The sequence below is a fragment of the Pteronotus mesoamericanus genome, unplaced genomic scaffold (genome assembly GCF_021234165.1).
Source record: "Pteronotus mesoamericanus isolate MK-2021 breed Mesoamerican mustached bat unplaced genomic scaffold, CSHL_Meso_final scaffold_167, whole genome shotgun sequence".
Classification (NCBI taxonomy): domain Eukaryota; kingdom Metazoa; phylum Chordata; class Mammalia; order Chiroptera; family Mormoopidae; genus Pteronotus; species Pteronotus mesoamericanus.
Window position 1 is genome coordinate 48,052,930 of NW_026555308.1, and position 25,351 is coordinate 48,078,280.

The window sequence follows — 25,351 nt, forward strand, 5'->3', positions numbered from 1 at the left end:
GATTCTCTCAAATAACTTGTTCTTTTCCTTCAAATTATTTACATCAATTTGCATTTGTATGTGCATATAACTGTTATTTGCCTGTCTTTCCCACTAAATTCCCCAAGGGCAGCAATCATGACTGTCTTGTTCATCACTGCATTATTACAATACTTTGTAGTACAGTGTGTGGCTGATTAAGAAGCTCTCTAAGTATTTGTGGAGTGTCTGAGTGATATCATCTCAATGCCGAAGTCATTTTTTTTTTTTTTTTTGCAACATCCTAACTCCATGAAAAGGAAAATGTGTCACCTAAGTTATCTACGGCAATTTAAAAACAAAACAGAAGATATTTCAGCAAGTAATGACAAATAAGTTTACTTAAATTCTGATTTACTTTGTTGGATGTAACTAAGTATGATAAGAAATACAACAACTATGCCATCAACTATAAAAACCAATAAAAGCCTCTGCAAACATGAGAGCGGGAACTCCTGAGAAACAAACTGTCCTATACGTACAAATATATATACAAACGTATACTCAAGAAATATTAGAGTCTTACTGAGTACCAGGCATTGTACTACCCTCTGGATATAAATTAACTGGCTTCAGTGATGTAAATTTCTAAAATGTGACTATTTCTGGACAAAAACCAAGATAATTTCCACTAATCACTACTTATAGATCTGCCCTTATGCCAACCCAACAGTGCTGAAACAGAAAACAGAGATTTTAGAATAGTACAGTATTTCACCCTGGCTGGTGTAGTTCAGTGGATTGAGTACTGGCCTGTGAACAAAAAGGTCACCAGTTTGATTCCCAGTCAGGGCACATGCCTCTGTTGCAGGCCAGGTCCCCAGTTGGGGGCATTCAAGAGGCAACCACACATTAATATTTCCCTCTCTTCCTCTCTCCCTTTCCCTCTTTCTGAAAAGGAATAAAATCTTTTTTTTTTTAAAGAATACTACAGTATTTAAAGCTACAAATGTAACTAAAGAAAAAGTTAATACTAATATCAGAACTAGCAATATGAGGTAGACTGGTAGTAGAATAAGCTAGTCTTTGTTATACAGTGAAAAATTAAATGTTTAGATTATTAAATTAACAAGCACATATATTTGTGTGAATGTACATATGGGTGTGTGTGCACACACACACACGCCCACACACATGCCATGTAGACCAGAGGTTTAAACTTTCTCTGTAAAGGATCGGATAGTAAATATTTTAGACTGTGAAGAGCATGTATAGTCTCCGTCATATATTCATATTGATTGATTGGTTGTTTTGATTTCTAACAATCTTTTAAAATGTAAAAAATAAAAATCCTGGCTCATAGGCCTTAATATAAAGTTCAGTGGACTGAATTTGCCCTATGAATCACAGTTTGCCAACCTCTGGTTTAGATTTATAAAAGTAATTCATAGAAAAACTAAGAACAGAAATGATAAAAGTAATGGCTTTGGAATTGGAAATAAAAAAGTACAAGGGTGTTACAGTTCACTATTGGTCCTTTTGGACCACATGATTTAATAACATTTGAATGTATTCCTTTAATTTGAAAAGTTAAGGAAGCCACTTGACAGCAAAAGTTAAGGATATTCAGAGCTATAACTTCTTCTCTTCCTTTTGCCAGTCTGTTGTTAAATTTTCTAAACCACATGGCTTTCTACACATTCATCTTCACTCAACAAAAAATGAAATTAATGTCATGGGAAATTACTTCTAGAAATAAACCAGATTCTTCCAGGTTATATATTAAATAGTCAATATGTTAATAACCTGGCCATTGCTGGACATAAGATGCCTTGGAATAATAAGAACAGAGAGCTTAAGGGATTTTAAAATTTATCTCAGCCGCCACTCCTCTCCACTGTCAGGGTATTCATCATACCCTGACTTCCCAATCTTTCAGTAAGTGGCTAAACAAATCTGCACTATTTCAGTAAGTGGCTAAACAAATAATAACACTATTTTCTCTATCTGTGAACAGTGTAAACATTTGACTGGACTTTGTGAGTACTTTGTTATTTATGCTAGGTAGTATAGTCCTTTAATCATGTATATAAATATCTTCTAAACATAAATCAAAGCTCTTGAAAAATAAGAAACTACTTCAAATAGAGATAGTGAGTGCATTATTATGCACCAAATAAATGGGGGAATACAAGTCAATTTAACTTAGTATTTTAGTAAATATTACGAATTTATACAATAAGTCAAATTAAAAAAAAAAAAAGTATAGTGTTCAATAGAATTTAAACTTGAAATGAGTTTCCCTAAAAGTGTCTTTCCTAAATCCAAACATGCAGGCAGTGATGGTTCGTGTGACAGCCCCACGGCCACACAAACATCAAATATATGGTAATAAAACACGTATGTACCTCGACGCACTGGTCTTTCTCAGGAAAGGTCGAAAACACCTGTAAAACTTTAAAATTACTGGGCCGACTGAATAAAACATCTACTTAAAATACTAACGAACTTCATGTGTAAAATAAAATACGAATAAAAATATACTGAATATGCAGGATACATTATTTTTAAGAAGTTTATTTTTATTTTTAAATGAATATTCAGGGAGTTCTACTTTTACTATGCTTTTTAACACCAACTGTACAAGAATAGGAATGCCAAATTAGGCAGAGAGATAGAAACCTTAATAGACTTCTGCCCTAAACTTCTCTATATTATTTATATTAGCTTCAGGTGGACAACATAATGGTCGATTACGTAATTTATGAAATGACCCTCCCCCAATAATTACAGTACCCACCTAGTGCCATATATAGTTGTTACAGTATTATTGATCATATTCCTTAGGCTGTACTTCACATCCCTGTATTTTGTAACCACCAATTTGTACCTCTGAATCCCTTCGCCATTCCCATGCATCTCCCCAACATCCTGCCCATCTGGTAACCTTCACTTTGTTCTCTGTACCTCTCTGTCTGTTTCTATTTTGTCATTAATTTTAATCCAAAAAGTAAAGGAGGCTTTAAATTCATGCAATTTTAACAGCTCGGTTCTTTTCCTACAAATGAATGTTTCCATTAACCTCATGATACCCAAACTTGTCTAGAGGTATTGATAATTATATACCTGTAATTTGTAGACATGCACAGTTTTCTATTTGACATAATAAGTGCATATTACAATGTGAAAACAAATTTTGTTGGCTCTTGGTTAACAAAAAAAATAGGAACTTCATTTATAAATACAAAGAGAGGGAAATATGGAGGCCTAAAATGGCAAAAGAAAATATCTCCATGGTTTATGATATTCAATTATATTCATTCATCATGTGACATGCACAGGTAAATGATTTTGATCAGATGTCTTCTAGTTATTCAACATATTATTCACATAGCTATCCTATATAGATGTGGATTTCGCATTGTTACACTCCGGTTGGTAAGAGCTGTTTCTGTTTAAATAATAGGAGAAAACTACAGTAGAAAAATAAAACTAAACTACTAAAGTAAGCCTGATAAAATTTTATGTAAAAATGTATAATGCCACACAAAATAAACACAACAGAATAAAACTCCATGTCATTTTACTACTCTATGAAAGTAAGAAAATGAACCAAAGTAACTTGCTGTACTCATCAGACCTTATTCTTTTTTTTTCTTTTTAACTGGATGCCTGTAAGGTATTATTAACTATGAAATAATATAAATAATATTATTCTTTAATTTCTTCTATATAAATAATATTATTCTTTAATTTCTTCTATAGCATTTTCAAAACTAGACTGAGGAATATTTTATTGTATATTTTATACACATATACTCTCCCTATGTGATTAGGCATAATGATAGAGCAGAATAGATCTTAATTAATAAAGATACAACTACTGAAATGAAATATTTTTTCTTGATTGTTTTTTGTAAAGACGTGAATTAGTAACCAATGATAATTTTGAAACTGTTTTTGTCATTGTGACATAACAAAATAAAAATCAGTGAGCTACAATTTTAGTTGTCTATGACTTTCATCAAGAAATCCAACAGATATATAACATGAAGTAAAAATTATTTCTTTATCTTCATTTCTTATCCCCTAAACTCAATCTATCAGATATCATTTCAAGTTTTTCAATAAGTAGACACTAATAAGAGATAAGAGTATATTGTGGATTGAATAGTGTTCCCCAAAATTCACATGCTGAAATCCTAACCTTATATTGAATTACATTCACTCATAACATGGCATATACAGGTAAATGATCAGATCTCTTCTAGATAGTCAAGTTATCATTCAAATAGCTATCCTATATAGAGATGCAGATTCCTCAGTGTTTCATTATACTCAGGTTGGTAAGAATTATTTCTGTTAAAATAACATGTCAAAGCTACAGTGGAAAAATAAAACTACATGACTAAAGTAAGCTTCATAAAATTTTAGCATGTGACTTTATTTGAAGATAGGGTCTTCACAAGGTCAGTTAAGTTAAATTAAGTTGCAAGCATGGAGTGCTATTGACTGTCCTTCCCGAGATTTGTTGAAGTTCACTTCCGGTACTCACCACTGCTATCAATTGCCTTGACTAGTAAAATAGCTTCAAACCATCTTCCTCTATCAGCTCCCTGGTCACCCACTAATGTCTCCTCCATTATCTAAAACCTCAAGTGGTTTCCCACCTCACCTAGCTCTTCATATTCTACTTCACTTTCATCACTCCAGCCAGTGCCTTCTCTCACTCACTTAGAATGGTCATGCTTTCTCTCATTGGGCTCACGCTCTTCCCCACTCACCACAATATTATGCTAGTGCCTATTCATCTTTCAGCTCCAGCTCAAGTATCACTTCCTTAAGGAAGCCTTTCCTGATCAGCCTAGCTCCGTCACAAACACCTATTATTGGCTTCCGTAGCACCATGTACATCTCTAAAGCACTTACCAAATATGTCTTGTACACTTATTTGCGTAATTATTTGTCTTTCCTACTAGACCATTCGTTTCATGGAAGCAGAAAACAGGTCTGTTTTTGTTCACTACTGTACCTACAACACACAGGCATTGGCATAAAGCAAATACCTAATACATATGTTAAACAAATTATTTAACTGCCATATATGGATTCATAGTATATCTTGCATTTTCTCTGAAAAACAAAGCTATTTATAATTTTATGCAAATCATCACTTTTTGGATAAGAGAAGCCTGAAAGAACATTGATCTCCAGGAACATACCATAGCAAAATTTAGGGGAGCTAGTCAATTTTTAAATCATAATATGGATAATGGTCTTTTGTACTAGGATGATTAAACATGAAAGATGTACTCATTCCAGGTTCCTAGGATTCTCATTTAGGATGTTTTAGGTAGAGACCAGGTAATCCTCAGATACTACCCAAATTAGAACCCCCAATATTCAACTTGTACCCTGTTCTGTGGAGTTTCATTTTTCTCCACAGAGAAAATTTACTAGAGTGTAATATGTAGTTATCTTTCATCTACTCTCTAAATAATTTTATCCTGTCAAAAGCCAAACTGAGTTTTTGCTGTTCTCTCTCTAACATTCTCAGCATTCTACATGGAAGCCATATCCAACGTTAACAATATACCTGCCTTACTGTACAGGACAAAGTGAGTTAATTTGATGGGTTTTTATTTTTATCTCTCAGGATCATTATGATTATTCTACTTTGATGTAAAACAGTGGTGCTCTCATGAACTATTGATCCCATAGTAAAGTTTTCAAACTACTGTGATTTTAAATTCCTCTGGTTTCTTTTCCTAATTGTTCTAGGATCCTCTCTATTGCCCTATCATTCACCAAGCTCTGTCACGATTACAACATGGACCAAGTGCAGCACTAAATAAAGATTCCTTCAACAAAGTATCCTGCCACTGGTCATCTTCAGTAAAACATTTACTGCTAACATCCAAAGGTTAAAAAAGATCAAATGCATGTTCGTCTATGTTTAAAATATTTCAATCTTGCTTTCTCTGATAGCCTTTTCTCACTCATCTACTTGTAATTCAGTACATACTATCAGTTCTTATGCTTAGATTTGTCTCTCATTTGATGGTATGCTACTAAACCATTAGTTTCATGCTGGTGGATACCTACAGGTGAAGTAAATCCTAAGTAACTGTAATAGAGCTTAACTATGAAATATCCTATATGAAAGTGCACACGTAGCACATAGTGCCCTTGTGATCTCTCTGTACATGGATTTCCTAGTGTTCTCTTTTAGGCCCCAGACGTTGGAATGTGAGGCTTGATAATTCTTCTGATGTCTAATTTTAAGAGTTCAGCATGGGTTTATTTCTTAAGTAGCTTTAAAGTCCTATTTACAACCTAGCATCCCCCCACCGCCCCCCAAAACTCATCCCAGCTGGTCTTTGACTGACTCTTTGAACAACCCCTCCAGCAAATTTCTCTTATAATCTTCTTTATTCCCTTCCCAAACTTGATAAATCTACGTTCACCCTGATTATAGATTCAGAGGTCAGATACTATACATAATGGGGTATGGGGGAGGTATTAGAAAAGATATTATAGTAACCCCCTAAATATATTACAATTCCATTCTAGATACAAAAAAGAATCACTAAAAATAGATACTGAGTGTGTACATATGTCAAATATTGAGCTAAGGAGCTTAGAAGCATTATCTGATATAATCCTCATAACAATTCTGTAAGTACCCTCATTTTAAACATAGAAAGGCAGAGCTTGGGAAAAAATTATTATAGAGCTAGGATTCAAATACAAGCAATTTGACTCCGAAGCCTGTGTCTTAAACATTAAGCCATATTCTATTCCTACTGAATCAAACTAATTTTAATCAAGGTCACGAAAGTGGCTACCAAGAGAGTCTCCTGATCCCTACTACAATGATCTTACATTATGCCAAATTGGGTATATTGTTCCAGTGAACTGTATTTTTTGGCTAATCCTTTAGCGGTAAAAAGTAATAACTTGGTAGCTACTTGCATTCATAAGTACACCTTGTTTATCCAAAAGGAAACCTTCTCCCTTAACAGGACCATGATTTTGTTTAGACAGCAATTGAGCCCAGCCCTAAGAGATACATAATTATCATAATAATTGGTGTAAACTAATCCTGAAAATGTAATTTTCCTTTTGCAGGTCATTGTCTAGGGTTGAGTAGATAAAGCGGTTTCGGTTTCGACAGATGGCATTGAAGGGGATGCCTCCAGTAGTGAGGTTTCTGGAAAAGAGTTTTCTCACTGATTAAAAAAAAAAAAAAGAATAGAATTTAGGAAAAGAAAGCTTGTGTTCAGGGTCCCTTCCCCCTCTCCTGGTTGAGACACTAATTATGTAAGAATATAATGCTAAAAACCGAAGCCATCCTATGGGAAGACAAGGATAGGAAAAGCCAGGATTCTTGTTAATCTCACAGTCACTGAACCAAGCCTGAGTCTGCTCATATTCGTGATAAGTAAATAACAACAAAAACAACAAACTATGTTTTGTCAGTAAAGTCACTTTTAATTAGAGTTCTATTAGTTGTAGGTGAAAACCTAACTGGTAAGGGCACTGAGTATCTTAGCTTCTCCAAGCTAGGCTGTGAATCTTCTCTCACCCAAGTAAGCATTTTCCTTCTGATTCTCTTCTTTTCAAGAATCTTTCAGGCTGGTTCTATTAGCAATCTGTCCACCTGAATAAACTAACATGTTTTTTACTCTCTCTCAGCAGTTGTGCATCAAAAATCAAAGTGCCGCACACATACATACACACAAACCACTAACTTCTCATAGTTTTATTCTACTTGTTTTTCAGCTTAGCTTGGGGGTCCCACCTCCATCTATATTATCATATCCTTTTCATCTTTTTCTCTCCTCAGAGTTTCAGCAATCCAAATTCATTAAACAACTGTTTTTATACTGGCCTCTTCAAAGAGACCTATGCTTCACTGGAAGTGTTGTCAATCAGGATAGCGTTGCTTTTGGCTAATTTACATATCGGGGCCCCACCCCTAAAAAAGATGGAAATCTCTAGCACTAGAAAAAGGTACAAGGTGAGCTTTCATGGGACCTGCCATGTCCAATGTCCCTAGTCCTATAAGCTCTGCCTATAAGCTCTTCTGAATGGGTAAGGATGGCTAATTGTCTTCTATCATACAAAATTCCTTACTTTCAGCTACAAACAAAATGATCTTGAAATGGGCACCTTTTCTAAATCAGGTCTATAAATCTCTGTATTGGTTTGTGACCTATGATGTAGCCTAGACTACAAAGATAATCCAATCAGATCATTTGCTTTAGGAAGTCCATGTGGGAGAAATCACATGCACATATATGCAAACAGGAAGATAAGACATTTTGAAGGGGTAATGGACATTAAAGGATTCATGGAGATACTACAAGGCATAGCAAAAGGAAGGATGGGTCACAAGACCTAAATTATAAGAAAGTAGAAAGTAGAAGCCAGAAGCTATGAAGTTGAAAAAGATATACACAGTGAATTAAGTAAGCTAGTCAAAAGTAAGAAGAAAACAAAACAGGCAATTAGAGAGTAAATTTTGTTAATTTTATATAATATAGCAGCATTACTTTTTCAAGAGTTGGGGTAGTTTTGCAATGGATATCACAGTGCATCCATTATAATGCTTATACTTCATAAGAAAGCATGGGGAACTAACGCAGACCAAACTGTTGAAGCATTATTTAATTGCTTATTATTTTCAGTATCAATAAAAATTTCACTATTCTATATAATGCAAAGATATCCCCAAAAAAGAGCAAAAATATAATCAATCAATCATTTCAGGAACTCACTGAGCAATACAGAAGGAATGCCAAAAGTAGAATTCAAACTCTGGGTTCTGGAAGAGCTTAGACACTTTCTCGTTATATGGACTTCGGTATTGTCACTTCACGTGGCAACCATTACCAGACCTGGAACACACACACACACACACACACACACACACACACACACACACACACTTCCCAGCGTTTTATACAATCAGACTCATTTCTAGGCTGAACCAGTCAAAAGCCCCTCTGCATTCTTTAGGCTCTCTTGCCCAACTGTGAGAACTGTGAAGGGCTTATGCTGAAATGGCAAAATGCCTGAAGTACACAGGTAATTTTAAAGGTACAGGAACCAATATGAGATGCTCAGTATTTTAATCAGGGCGATATAGGTTATGCTGAGGTAACAATCTCAATCTCAATGGTTTAATGCAATAAAAGTTTATTTTTCCATTATGGAAATTATGCTGCATGCTGGGACTATCCTCCAGGACAGTTGTCCTCCATGTGGTAACTCAGCATTGACCGACCTTAATCCTATGATTTTGATTTAAAATAATAATGGCCCTACAGAGTAATCTCTTCTTGCTTTATAGACTTTGCTGTGACAAAAATGTCCTACAGAGAGAAAGGAAGTGTATTAAATGAGATCTTCATACTTCTTTGTTCTATCAATAAGTAGTAATTATCCTTAAATTTCCAAATCTTCACTATCTAACTGTATAGCAAAATAAAGGATTAATTAAGAACACTCATTCATTAGGTAACTACTTATGTAGACTCTACAATGTGGTGTACATAATGTTCAGGAATGGGGATTTGGCAGGGAATCAGACAGACAATGAGTTTCTCATAAAGGTTATATATTAATTTTAGGAAGCCTACTCTGTTCCTACTGTTACTTGTATAAATTTTCCAATTTCTAATTGTTCTTTGGAATATTTCCAGATTCAAAGTGGATGTTACTTCTAGTCACATATTCATTATAACTGAATTAGATGAAAACAAAACCATTTGGAAGTTTAATGGACATCAAGTATTTTACAAGTAAAGTATTCTCAGTTTACTTCCTATCAGTTAAAGAAATTACGATTTCGGCCTATTCTTCCCTCTTGGCAAATGTCAGTAATGCTGGTGTGCTATCACACATACTGTGGAAGTGGGGGTCAAAAATGTGCATTCATTAAAATGAATGGTTTTCATCCCATAATATGCAAGCAAAAGATATACAAGCTCTGAACTCCAGACCTTGTTAGTATCTTGACTGATTGCTTTGGACATCATATAGCCACTAAATTTAGGACTTACACTGAATGAATGCAACAGATGCAGGTTAAAGAGTTCAGTGTTTCTTCGGCATAGTTCAGAATTTGACAGTTAACACACAACATGTTAGCGAGTCATCCAACAGAATCAGACTGAAAAGACTGTAGCCATCCAAGCTTTACAGAAATGAAGATAGAAAATCAATGGCACTCCGGTCAAGATGGCGGTGTAGGCAGGCATGGCTCACCTCTTCACATAACACATCAAAATTACAACTAAAATATAGAAGAGCCATCACTCAGAACCATCAGAAATCTAGTTGAATGGAAGCCTGACAACTATGGAATTAAAGGAACCACATCCATCCAGACTGGTAAGAGGGGCACAGACACAGAACAGGCTGGCCCCTCACCCATGCATGGTGGATAAATTTTGGGGAGGGATATCTTGGGAGCAAGGAGTCCCAGACCCACACCAGGCCCCCCAGCCGAGGGTTCCAGTGCCAGGAAGATAAGTCCCCAGAACTTCTGGCTGCAAAAACCATCAGGGATTGAGTCAGTGGAAGAAATGGCTAGAGCCCCAAAAAGTTCCTCTTAAAGAACCCACACACTGAACCTTCTCAGACTCACTCCCTCTGAGCTTTGGGTCAGCAGCTTGAAAGGCACCAGCAGTATACAGGGAGAAACGGAAATGTCTGGCATCAAGGCCAGCAGAGGCTATTGTCCCTTTTAAAAACCCTCCCTTCACAGAGCCAGCAGAGGCTGGTGTCATATCTGAAACTCCATCAACCTGACTAACACTGTTTGACCTGCCTTGGAGATCCCCAGAGGCTCTGCCCCACCCAATTTACAGGCTCACCGAAGCTGCTTTTCTATGTGAATGGCTGGGCTGGGCTCACGCTTCACAACTTCTTAAATCCTCTCAAACAAACAACAGCCAGCCTCAGTGAGCCCCAGGCCTAGCACTAGCAGCAGCCAGCCTAGAGTCACAGCTTGGCTTTGCCTGGGAATCTCCAAGCCCAGCACAAGTAGCAACCATCTCAAATTGCTTTATAGAGCAGGCAGGGTAGCCCTTGGCAAAACACAGGTGGGGGCTGACCTTGGCCTGTACCATCCAGGAAACCCCGGGACAAGTGCACCCAGTGGACAGCTACAGACCATGCAGGAGCACCACCACCCTGCCCCTGCACAGCTGATCTTTCACAGAAGGCAGGGGTTGGGGATAAAGGGTCATAGCCAGTCCTTGCAGCTGATTGGCCTGAGTAAATCCCTCCCATCGATCTGCTAACAGCAACCAAGGCTCAACTACATTGTGTAAAGCACAGTATAGGAAATGGAGTTGCCAAAGAACATATGCATGACCCATATACATGAACAATGGTGGGGGTATTGCTTAAGGGAGTATGGGGTGCTGGGTAGAGGGGGCAAAGGGCGAAAATTAGGATGACTGTAATAACATAATACATAAAATATAATTTAAAAAAAGACAATCAATGGCAATAACATTTATATATAAAGGGGTGGGCAAAAGCAAGCTTCCAGTTGTGAGTATGCAAAACCACACAACAGCTGCAAACCTATTTTTGCCCACCACATAAGTATATATCCCCCAAATTTAACATCAGATCCATAATTTACAAACAAAATATGCAACCTATTCTGTATCTTAATAGGAATTACTGTTAACCCATAAATAACACAGTTTGAACTGTGTTATTTATGGTATACTTACATGTGGATTTTTTTAAAAACATACTGTAAATGCATTTTCACTTCATTATAATTTCCTAAACACTTTTTTTGTAGCTCACTTTATTGTAAGAATACAGTGTATAATAAATATAACATACAAAATATTTGTTAATTAACTATGTTATCGGTAAGACTTCCAACAATAGGCTATTAATAGTCCCGTTTTAGGGGTGTAAAAAGTCATGTACAGATTTTCCACTGCACAGGGATCAGAATCCCTAACCCCCAATGTTGTTCAAGTGTCAACTGTACACAGATGGCATTAAATAACAGAGTGAAAAAAATAATTTTTGCTTCAATTTTCTTCTAATCTTTCCTTACATCAAGAATAAAGCCCTGGTTGGTGTGGCTCAGTGGACTGAGTGCTGACCTGCAAACCAAAGGGTCGCTGGTTCGATTCCCACTCAGGGCACATGCCTGGGTTGCAGGCCAGGTCCCCAGCTGGGGATGTACAAGAGGCAATCACACATTGATGTTTCTCTTTCTCTCTCCCTTCCCCTCTCTCTAAAAACATAAATAATTTTTTTTTTAAAAAGAATAAAGTCTTAGTTTGGTGGTAATATGATTTTAACACCTCATAAATATTTCCTAACTTCCCCTTAATAGAAAGTGGGTCTGGATTCGCTGGCTTTCATGAGCAACAGTATGTAGCTCAAATAATATCGTTTATACCAGTCCGTCTCAAACACTTGGTTTTGGGTTTCCTTAATACTATTAAAAATTATTCAGGACGCCGAAGAAAATATATAGAGAGAGAGGGAGAGAGAGAAGGAGGGAGGGATGGAGGGAGGGGGGGGGAGAGAGAGATCTTTGATATGTTTAATGTTAATTAAACATAAGAAAACTATTGAAGAATTATTTAATTTAAAAAACCCATTGCATGATAATGTATTTTCTTATGAAAAATATATTATCAAGAAGAAACCTAAAAAAGGTAAAAAAATAGTACTGATTTAGGTTTTTTTCAAACCCCTTTAATGTTAAACAGGTAGCACTAGATAGAAAATGGAAAATGATAAAAAATAGAAAACAGCAAAATTTTTATATTTGCTTATGCCTTCCATCATTTACAATGTGTTGTTTGGTTGAAGTATATGAAGAAATCCAGGTTCACAATGATATGAACTTGGAAAAGGAAGAATTTTAATGGCCTTTTTATATGCTAGTGTTTATTCTTTTTTTGCTACTACAGCAAAACTGAACAAGAGATAGTTTCTTAAAAGTTTGTTGCAATGCGGAATTTGAAACTCTACCAGTGAACTTCTTACACCCTATAAACTTGTAAGAGAATGTACTATTTTGAAAATAGCTTTGATCTTGCAGATTCCCTGAAGAGGTCTCACAGAACCCTCTTCCACCCCCACCCCTCAGGCTTCCGTGTACTACATGTCTAGAACCAGTGGCTTACACAGCACTCTACTTAAGCCAAGGGATGTTGGTTTTCCATTCATAAAATAAAAAACAGATTTTTAAAGGAAACTTCAGTTTAAATATATTTAAGGAAATGTATGAAATAATAGAGGTTAAGTAGTTACAGAAAAAAAAAATCAAAGAGTTTGGGAAACAATAAACCGGTGCATTTCTACAAACCTCCCATCCACTCTATTTTATAAAGGGGGAAACTCCTTTAGCTCTTCTACTGGCTGGCTCCTCCTAACAATATCTTGGCTTTTTATGTCAGCTCTTCAGAGATGGTCCCCAAATAACCCACTTAAGGAGGCTTTATTATAGATTTCTCTAAATCAATCTTATTACATGGTTGGAATATTTTAATGTCATGATTGATGCCATAAAACAAATCTATATCAGTAACAAAGGAGTGCATCAATGGAGGTTACTGATAGCAATAACAAGTATCACTAATTGGAGTATATAATTCCTTTTCTACTCGATAAAGCATTAGGGTAGTAGAAAAATAAGTGGTGATTATCTACTTTTATTCTTTTTTTTTCTTTTAAGATTTTATTTATTTATTTTTAGAGAGTGGAAGGGAGAAAGAGAGGAAAAGAAACATCGATGTGTGGTTGCATCTCATACGCCCCCTACCGGGGACCTGGCCTGCAACCCAAGCATGTGCCCTGCACTGGGAATCAAACAGGCGACTGTTCGGTTCGCATGCTAGCACTCAATCCACTGAGCCGCACCAGCCAAGGGCTCTACTTTTATTCTTAACCCAGTCCTTATAACATAATGATCTGGTTTAATTAATCAGAAGGCTATCATTGGTCAGCACACAGACATCTTGTGAACTGAAAAAATTCAAACAAAGCAAACAATGAACTGTATTTCTGGGTCAGCTTCCTCATATGTAAAGGTAAAGGCGTCATTTAAGTGATACCTGTTCCAAATCTGAAATTCAAGTAACTACACAATCTAGAATCCTACAGTAAGGCTTTAAAAACTGTTCATTTTGTCCCTGGTGGGGTAGCTCAGTTGGTTAAAGTGTTGTCCCGATATGTAAGATTGTGACTTTGATTCCTGGTCAGTGCACATGCAAAAATAAAACAATGAATATATAAATAAGTGGAACAACAAACTGATGTTTCTCTTCCTCCTTCTCTAAAATTAAAAAAAAAAAGTTTGTCATAAATTTTTGAATGACAAAATAATTTATAGGTGAATTCATTTTAGAAAGGTTTTATGTGTGAAATATCAAATTTATCCATATACTAATTAAAATATTTGTAAATTTAAAGTCACTATATCAATACTTAGTTTTGTTAGGATATTAATCATTTGCTCTAATATTAAAACTGGATATTTATGACACCTTCTTCCTTTGCTGCATAGGTTATCAGTTTTCCATCTTACCATGCAACTGATAACACTTAGCATTGAAATACTTTGTGCCATGAAAGATAAATGCTAAATGTTTGATTAATAAAGACTATGACACGGATTGAAACATACAAAACCATCACTTTTCCAGGTCGAAACTGGTGGCATGCAGGAATGTACAATCTAATTACTTAGGTGGCAGATTAAAGGCCAATGCTAGGAAACTACAGTTAAGAAATTTTTTTCTTTTATATTTTATAAAATAACCGTAAGGTCCTTCTGCAGTAATATCAGTCCACTCAAATATTGATTTCCTATTAAGTGGAAATATTGTACAAAGTACAGTATGTTATAACCATAAAATTCTTCTGCAATACGTACTATTAATCCACTCAAATATTAATTTTCAATTAAGTGGTGATATTATACAAAGAACTCTAGGATTTACAAATGCTACTAAATAGGAATCCTGCCCTTCAATAAGTTCGCATTCTAATATGCAAAATGACGAAGAGTATATAGAGTAGAAAGAGAAGCATTACAAGATATTGGGGTTGAATACAAGATTACTACCTCTTCAAGGAAAGTGTGCCCTTTGAGACAAGGTAAAGCGATTGGGGCGCGGAGCACTAATTTATAATTTATGAACGAAGGTTTACGGTTTAACTCCTCCCAAAGATAACAAAGGCCTTTAAGACAGTCATCTTCACATCTCACTCAGGTAGGCACCTCTGATAGTGGGAGCGGAGAGTGGGCAACGCCAGGTCAGATCTCTGCCTGGCTAGGTCACCAGGCAGCCCATCTCAGGCCTGCGAGGGAGGCTTATCGAGGCTTTGCCTCACCTGACAGTCCTGACGACGAAGTACACCAGCACCACGCCGCTCACCACCATCAATACGGTCAGGGCCCGCTGGGTCATGGGCTTCTCGCCGGAGCTGGTGCTCCCAGCGCTACCCATCGGGCCTTCTGCCCCCGCCTTCCCTGCTAGGTTATCTGCCGCAGGCACCGCCCCGGGGCTGCTGCCATTGCCGCCCTCGGCGCTCCGCGGGGCCGCGGCTTCGGCCCGAGCGCGGCCCGGAGAGCGAACGGCAGTGGGGCCAGGCGGAAGCGGGGACAGGGTCCGCAGCCCACGGTCGCGAGGGCCGGAGTCCGGAGCGGCCTCGGCCGCCTGCAGCAGTACCGCTAAAGGCCCTCGTAGCCCTGGTAGGAGTAGCAACAGCAAGAGGGCGGAGGCCAGCAGGCGGCTGGAACAGCTGCCGCAGTGCAGGGCCTTCATCGTCCCCGGACCAGCCTCTCACCACGCCGGAGCCGCCGGGCCCGCCGTCCCGGCTGCAGGAGGGACCATGGGCGCGATAGGGAACGAGGGAGAAGTGAACAAATCCCGGGAAGAGACCCGGCCGCGGCAGGTGGCAGAGACGACAGCAGTTGCAGGGGCGGCAGCGGCCGAGAAACCGGAAGTTCGTACATCTCTGTAGCCACTGCTACTACGGACGCTTTCGGTTGCTAACATGTAGTGGCAGGCGCGTGCAGTGACGTCAGGGCGCGGTACCTTTAGTGCACGTGCCCAGCCAGAAGGAGAGGGGTCGAGGTCTATGAATAGGTCATAAGTAAAAAAAAAGGTAAGCAAAAAAAGAGTAGTGTAAAATGTTCAGCAACTCTTTGCGTAAGGAAACCATGAGAGATAGCGAGCTCATAATTTGGGTTCCTTGGTGCAAAACTGCAGCCAGCCAGCCAATCAATGATTAAGACAGGCTTGACATTCCTCTAAGCTCAGGTACGAATTTTAGACAAGTTTCGTCCTGTTTTATAGGATATGACCTTCCTTTCCTGAGAGCATTTACTTTATAAAACTTCTAATCATAAACTCATTCTCTGCTCTTTTGAGATTTAAACCTTTTAAAAACTTTTTTGTGGGTCTTACAACCCAGGACTCTTAAGGATGAGAGAGCCATCCTTTTGAAATTCGGTCAACAAAGGAGCTAGCACTCCTATTTCCAGTTTCTGTGGGAGGCTCCTTGTTCCAAGTTGTAGAACTACCCTCTATTGTGCGCTAAGAGAAAAAAATTAACTTTTCCTTTTAATATGTTAATTTGTAAACACAAGTGCCCTACGATGCTCTCTACCGCAACTCTTAAAATCTCTTCTGGCTCTTTGTTTCTGGGCAGTTGAGCTCAGAGTTCTTATGATAATCTTGAATAATGCCTCTCTTACATGTTTAACTTTGACATCACTAACATGGAATTTTGACTTGAGTTGATACTAACAACAACGGCAACAAAAACCTGACCAGAAGCCAAAGTTAGTATTTGTTACTTTTTTTAAAAAACTTACTCAACAAATTGTTTAGAATTTCTATTTGCTTACCAACGTGCTAAATTATGACTATTGGAGAGGAAACAAATAACGTCTGACATTTGCTGCACTTAGTTTCAAATAGAGATAACAAAATAAACAATTGGATGCATTTTGAATGCTGAAGTATGTGTTATAAATAACAAGTATGGTATCTAAAATAGTTTTTTTTTTTTTTTTTTTTTAAGTACTGTTGTAGGTAGCATGGACAGAATAGTGTCTTGAGCTGCTTAGGAGTAAGAGACTAATGTATTTGCTCCTGAGTGGTAGAATTGTAGCACTAGGCTTCTTAATGCTGGGTTCCAGTGTGAGGAAGATGATTGCTGACACACTCTAATTTTAGCTTTCAGCCTAGCATTTATCAATAAGATGGCTCTTTGGATTTCTCACCTTCCTTATTCACAGGCTTATTCAGAGCCACATGTGGCATAGGGTTGGTATTTGATGCCATTCTCCTCCACCCTTTAGAAAAAGTCCAATATGCAACACATCAAAAAAATTGCAACATGTTTCATTCCTTACAATATCACATTTTACTATAGTGTTCTGTATCTTGATCACTAGCATTATTCTTCTCTAGGGTGTTCAGGCTTAAATTCTTGACATCAGCCTTTCCTGTTGACTTCGCATCTGCAGCAACCCTTGCCAGTAACTGGAACATGCAAAGTGCTAAGTAATTCTGAAATAGCAGACTCAAACTAATGGTTTCAAATGATTAGAGTGTACCATGTTCTAAGTTTCTCCAAGTGTGACTCTCAGCCCCGAGTCAGAATCAGAAATGGGATTAGTTAAGAAAAACGGTTTCTAGGTCTGACTCAGAATTTTGGGGAGTAGGAACATGAACTGTGTATGCATTTTACTTTTTTAAATTGTTTTGTAAAAATTTTACTTATTTATTTTTAGAGAGAGGGGACGGGAGGGAGAAAGAAAGGGAGAGAAACATCAGTGTGTGGTTGCCTCTCGCCCGCCCCCAACTCGGGGCCCGGTCCGCAACACAGGTTTGTGCCCTGATTGGTAATTGAACCAGGGCCCTTTGGTTCTCAGGCCAGCACTCAGTGCACTGAGCCACAACCAGGGCTGTATGCATTTTTCTTACGCTCTCAGGGTAATTTTCATTTACACTAAAGTTTAACATTCTCTTTTCTTTCCCTCACCAACTGCATCCAGATGTTGTCATCTTTTTCACTTCCCTAGTGTCTTTTTTATTAATTAACTCTTTTTCTGTTCCCTGCTTTTGACAAGAAATCATTTTTATATTGTTAGGGCTACCCACTAGTCTGCTTAGCCTCCAGCCCTATGGGCCCTCAATTAAACTCTATACATTACAAATCAGGGTAAACTTTCAAGCTCAAATTTATCTTAAAATAACAAACAAACAAATAGATTCCACCACTTCCCCAAAGATTCTTAGTCCTCAACAACAGGCAAAGCAACTGCAAATTATTTTATCCTCCGCCCAGGACATTTTTGCACTGGTTTAAGAGAAAGAGGAAGGAAGAGAGGGAGACAGAGAAACTTCGATGTAAGAGATAAACATCAGTCCATTGCTTCCCATAGATGTTGGAACCGGGACTGCACCAACAACCTAGGTATGTGTCCTGACCGGGGATTGAACCCACAACCTTTCAGTTTATGGGACAACACCCCAACAAACTGAGCCACACTGGCAAGGGCATAAATTATTGTTATTTTCTCAGAATACCAAATTATTTGTAAAGCATCATGAAACATATTTTCAATTCCATCACAGGAACTCTGAGCAAGTTTCCTGGGAGATTTTATTTTGCTTGTGTAATATAAAATGACAATTTTGGGTACATATGTCTATTTAAAAGACAAGTTTTCAAACTAAATATATTGTTTCTGATTTTTTCTATTAATAATAATAATAACACTTGTGCATTTACTTGTTTTCAGTTGGCTTACAAAAACATTATGCCAATCTCTCAAGGTTTAAAAACAGGAAAGAAAATTTCTTAAGATGTGAAGTTTATATCAATTTATTTTCATTAATTTGCACACTGGAAAAAGACCATTGTTATTCTAATTTATCAGGAAATACACCAGTCTTTCATGGAAATACAGCTAAAACCACTGACCTGCTGAGTAAAATCTAAATTCCACAGTGGTATTGAATGATAATTTTGAATATTAATTAAGCATTTTATACCAGATTCAGTGTTCTCAAATGTTAAATGATTATCTTTGTTTATCCCTGCCAAAACCCCACATTATTATTACTGCTTTACAATTAAGAAGACTGAGGCACAGGGTAATCAACTCCATGAACACCCTCATGAGTAAAAACAATAGAGTTGGGCAGTGAATCCAGACAGTCTAGCACCATAGGTGAGCTATTCCCTGCTACATTTTATCTTCTTATTAAGGGTTTTCATGATTTGTCTAGCTTATTGTCTCAGTCAACTATTGCTAGAAAAATGTATAAGCAATACCTCAAAAGATCCCGGGGTCATGCAGCAAATACGCATTTAGTTCTCAGATGTCTTTAGTCAGGTTGGGATGGACTGATTTAAATTGAACCTGTATAGGCTTGGTTCCAAGCCACAGGTTTAGTTCAGTTTTATGCCATATATCTCTCTTTATTTTTGGATCACATAATTTTATCTGGGTCACGTACATCAAGCCTAAGATCAGAACTTCCTGGTGCAGAGTGGGTGAGTGGAAGGTAAATGGGGACCAGGCATAAAAGGAAATAAGGAGCCAGGTGTGTCATTTTTTAAACAAACAAACAAACAAACAAAAAACAGTGAAAACAAATGGTTACCCAAAACCCCAACCTCGTGCTCTTGATGTGAATCTCATTGGTGACAGGTATGTCACATGGCCACTTCCAGCTTGGGAATCTGGGAATTTTAATATTTAGTTGGATATATTCTTTCCCCAGAAAAATTATGTTTATGTTAGCCAGAAAATAAAATAAAATTTACGTTGATAAGAATTTCATTTTCCTTTCATTTTCATAGAAAACAAGGCTCAGTAAGTATTCCCTGGTGTCTTCCCTTATTTGTCCAAGGTAGGTTGACTCAACTGTCATGGTCACATTTGACAGAAGAAATCTCTTATGCTTCAAGTGGCAGGAAACTTCCATATAAGGGGACCATCTATACCCTGAAGTCCAAAAGGAAACGAAGTTAAGGATACGAACAGATCGCAAAACCAGGAGGGCAAGAATACTAAAAGCTAGAATGTGGAGGCAGAATTGGAATGTCAAAGAGATAAATAAAGAGCAAGAATAAAAGAACAGTGTTGTTGGGATAGGCATTGCATAATCTAGTAGGAACATGACTGAAGGTTAGGATTAAATATGTAAAAGAAAACAAACTTATACTTGGGTTATGGCTCCTGAGAGGAAAGAATGTGAGCCCCCATTTCTCTAGATCTCTGCCTCTGGAAAATTTTCCAGCTGTAGTGCAGTGACCTAGAGTTCAGTCAGAATAAGGAAGTCTCTCTTATCTAAAGAGGCAGAGATCAGATTTCCAGACTTTTGAAGTGGTTGGAACCTGTGTGGCAGGGCATTAAAATAAGGATATGCAGAGGTCTTCAAGTTCATGTGTGGGTTCACCCCAAGTCCCTGCCTGAGAGCTGGAGAGTACAACCACAGGCACGGCCTTTTAGAGTTTTTTAATCCTCAGAGGTGAGACCCGAATAGAGGTATCAAACATGCCCAGACATACTGAGTAGATTGCCTTAACATTTCATAACATGTGAATCAAGCTGAATGATAAAGGCCATAGCCAGAGAAAGGCCCACTCTTTAAGCACTTTAACAAAACTTAAAAATCAAGTTCTAACAAGATTCTTGGAAAAGAGAATTAGGAGATTGAATCTTGCCACTTTAGAGTGGCTTGAGAAACATTAAGAGAAATTATGCAGTTTCAAGAACAAAAATAAAAAAATATTAAAGAAAAATGAACAGAACCCCCATGAACTTATAAGACAATATTGTGCAATTTAATATATATGGATTGGAGCCCCCAAAGAAAAATCAGACTATAATGTAGCAATGAAATATTTTTGAAAAATGATAGCTGGAAAACTTTGACCTACAATTTGAAGAAGATCAGGCAGCAGGAAGCAAGACAAATGCAAAGAAAACCATATTTAGGCATATCAGAGTCACACAAGTATTGTAAATATCAGAGTTCAAAGTAGAAAATCTTGACAGAAACCATAGAAAAAAGATGCATTACATACAGAAGAACAATAATATAAATGAAGGCATACTTTCCATCTGAAAAGATGGAGACCAGAAAACAATGCGGTACATGCAGTACTATTTTTAAGATGGTAAAAGAAATAAAGAAGCTATCAATCTGGAATTCTATATCCAGTAAAATTATTTTTTAATGTGACAAAATAAAGATATTTCAGGCAAATGAAATCTGAGGAAACATTTAACAGACTATACTTTAAGAAATACAAAAGGATATTTTTCAGGCTGAATGAAAATGATACAAGATGAAAATTTCAATTTACGGGAAGAATAACAAAACAAATGAAAAATCAGTATGTATATACAAAAACCTATTTTTATCTTTTAACTTTCTTAAAAGAAATTTAATGCCTTTCAAAATATTAGGGACACACTTATGGCATATGTACACAAAATATGGAATTTATTGGCTATATCATACTTGTGTTTTAATTCTAAAAAGAGCATATAATATCTGGATAGCAATCATATTTTAAATGGCTCATTAATTTGGAAGGATGCACTTGATGAAGGATATACAAAAGAGAAATGCTCCTTAATGAAAAATTGCCTCCATATTATGAAAACCTATCTTATTTTTTAAAAGATATTAAATTCACATGGTTCAAAATTCAACATGTGCAAAAGAAAATTTACTGAATAACTCCTTTTCATTTCTACTCACCGATATATAGTTTGTCTCTCAAAGCCTAACAATGTTTACAGATTCTTGTGCATCTTCCAGCGATACTTACATACAGTACATATGTTATGTAAAACTTTCCTTTGGATATATAGTATACTATTTTTTGTTATTATTTTTTAAAATATCTTAGATATCATTCCATATAAGTATATCATGAAATTTGTCACATTATTTTATATATGCCTGATTTATGATTTTTTGTTAGCTCTAGGCACTTTTGTCTTCTTTGGCTTCCTTCTCCATTAAAAAAAATTAAAGTTATAGTTTATGATTATGTTGGTATAAAATGAATATAATCCAGGCTGGATTCATCATTATTTATTATTATTATATTTGTTTCTTCTGATTTGATTTTAAAGGAAGTTAAAATTAACACATTTTCATGGATCCCTAAAATATTGTGGGACTTAGGCACAATGTCTATTTTAACTAATTGAAAGAGAATTCAGCTCTGGTTTTATTACTGCAAAGTTTTCTATAATAAGGGAATTAGTGTATTTTTAATTAACTTTCCATTAATGGACACAAAGTCTGCAAACTTCTTAATGTCTTTTAACAATAAATGGAATTTGCATACCATAAGTTAAACAAAAATGCAACCAAATAATATTTACATGCTCATTTAGAATTGTACTACCTTTTAATTTAAAATTATTTTCTTTTTGTTCATTTTTTAGGCTGGTAGCAAACCAAATAGCTACCTAGTGTTAGCTGTATATTATAGGAGCATTTGATATCTCTCTTTTACTTATTTTTCTTTTTTTTTTCTCTCTTCACATGCCATCTTCTTTTTTTCCCTCCTTCTTTCCCTCAGATAAATATTACTATTCTCTTTACACTTCTTGATTCCTATCAATTTTTGAAGCTTGCGGTAAAGACTTATTTAAATATTTTTGTTGACTTAAAAGATGAGGAAATGGCCTGAATTTATACCAATTTTGTTAATATTTGAAAAACACCTGTATAGAATTTCCTCAGGTTCAACGCCTAGGTAAATAGCTTAACACAAAAGTTAATCCACATGATGTGAAATGTCGTATAAACTAAATTATTAAATTGCCTTGTATCCTGGATTCTCACAAAGCTCATCAACTGTATTGTGTCTTTCTCTTTATCCTGTCCTTTATTCCTATTGTGACAAAATCATCTCTTAGGTACATATGTTGAGTATCTTAGCCAATTCTCATAGCAGAGTTGTATCAGTATCTCTTCTTTCAATGTCATATTTTCCCAACTACTGGCATGTTTGTAGACCAGGGATTAAAACTAAATGAGGCCAGGAAGGGTAGGTAAATGCATACGTAATCAACTAGTGGAAAAAATCTAAAGTGGAAATTAGTATCTTCAGTAAGATTTCCTCATACAAGAATAAAAGACATAAGTTGATTTTAAAAAAATAAACCAGAAATGGATATATTTATGTAAAGTTACTCTTTAATAAACAAAATTTTTTAAACTGCTCATAAAAATCACAAATACCATGCACTCAGCACTGCAGACCAAATCAAATATATGTAAAATATACAATTCATTTAATAGCAGTGTGGAATTTCTATGTAAGCCCTTTAAGGACAAGAATTTGTAGCGGCCTTGGTATTTAACAACAATGCCTTCACATGGTTGGTGTTCAATAAATATTTTTTTAAATTATAGAATGAATAGGAGAGTACAGTTTAAAATTTTGGATAATGTTCGTGATGTTTCTTTTATTCATGTACCACAAGTCTCCTAGGAATAAAAAGTTATGGAAAGATATAATGCAAATTATTCAGGTTAATCAGCTGCTATTATAGAACAGAAAAATTAACACTAAGTAGATTTCCATATATTTGTAGAATCTTAGAGCTATAATAGACCACAGAAATAAATTTAATACCTTCAGTTTTGTAGACAAAGAAAGGAGTGTCTAGAGCAAGTTTATAATTTTCCTAGTGTACAGAACACGACTAAAATCCAGAACTAAATGCAAATCTGATTTTTTAAAATTGGACCCCTTTACACAATATTTTCTAATCATCAATAGTACTGCAACAGAGCAAACAATTGGATAATAAGGGTTTACTCTCTGATATCCATTAGGGGTTTAAATTTTTTAAAATTTCATCTCCTTTTATTAAGAAAAAAGTTTAAAAGTTAACTTTTTTTTTAAAATATTCTAAATGGAGGTAATGGAACTTAACTATACGCAACAAAATTTAATTATATGTATATACTATTAAAATCATTTAAGCCACAATGAAATTTGTAACTGGGGTTTGAAAGACCACATTGGCATAGTTAATTAACAGCACTCAAAGATTCTTCCTGTTTTACCAAGTAAACCCATTTTTAAAGTTGATAATTATGTAGCACACCTGGAAAGTTCATCTCAAAGGATGACTAGGATCATAGACAAATATGTAAGCATTCTGTTTTACAAATTCAGAACTTTTCTTAAAAATTCTGTATCAAATCTACATTCTATGTAATTTTTTCCCACAATCCTAATAAGATTCAGGCTTCCACGCTCCTTACCGCTCTCGCAATCAGCACGGACATACCAAGAAGGGGAATATGGTAGGTTATCAAAGAAGCATTTCCGTCCCACAAACACTATTGCAAGCTCCTAATTTTAATTTTGTAGAAAAGGTACAGTAAAATAAAACTATGATCCCAACCTATTTGTAACCTTAGGAATGCCCCAGAATATGTTTTAGTCTGCTGCGTAAGCCCTAAAGATGAGGAAGGAGGAAATTATCCTATGCCTAAAACTTTAAATGGAGCCAGGTGATCTGTCCATGCGCATGGGCACATCAAATAAGTAATCACAGGTCTCAAGCTTGTGATGTAGTTCAGATGGTCACCCAGCATCACTCTCCTGCTGATACACTCGGCCTCCTGCTTGGTCTTTCATTTCTTGGCATGCTTCTTAGTTTTGTTTTACCTGTGTTACTGTCGAAGTCACGTAACCCTACGCTTGGCCTGCGTCTTGGCTTTAGCACACTGCAACCTCAAGAAAGGGCTTTGAGAAAGTATAGAATGTTTATAAAACTATTAATGAAATTTTACTATGTCTTATAAAGTCTTTGTGAGAAAATATCACTAAATTAGGTTAAGAGAGTTAAGGGAAGTAGAAACTGGGAACTCCAGTATTTAGTATCGGCACTGTTCCTATGATTTGTGAACATCTTTGTTCAGCACGAATCACCGGAGGATATTGATAAATAAAGCAGTTCTAAAAACATACACTGAACATCCTGTTGTATGGAAACTACATGTTTCCTCACAAGAGAAGAGAAAAAGATGAAAAGCCATTTCTGTTCCTGTTTAAAAGCTTTCTTACTAATTTGAAGTCAACATAAGTATAACAGAGGGGAAAGAATGGGATACAAGTATCCAAAAATCATGTCATTCAAAATAAATTGCTTTAATTACTATTTTGCTTGTCACCAAAGGAAAAATACTTTCCATTCTAAGGATGTACCAATCAAAGCTTATTGATGAAAATCATTTTTATTGTTATTGAGTTGTAGGAGTTGCTTATATAATTAGGAGATTAACCCCATACTAGGTATATGCTTTGAAAA

General features: G+C 36.3%; 1 protein-coding gene across 2 annotated transcripts in view; it reads right to left on the reverse strand.

The window, feature by feature from the left end:
- The window catches only part of FAM174A (family with sequence similarity 174 member A), a 30,429-nt gene extending 14,467 nt beyond the window's left edge, over positions 1-15,962 (reverse strand). For both annotated transcript variants that reach the window (XM_054589341.1, XM_054589342.1), the window contains exon 1: positions 15,358-15,962. In XM_054589341.1, coding sequence (XP_054445316.1) covers positions 15,358-15,791 — 434 coding nt within the window. In that variant the 5' untranslated portion in view covers positions 15,792-15,962. The remainder of the gene's footprint in view (positions 1-15,357) is intronic.
- Between the last annotated feature and the right edge of the window lie 9,389 nt (positions 15,963-25,351).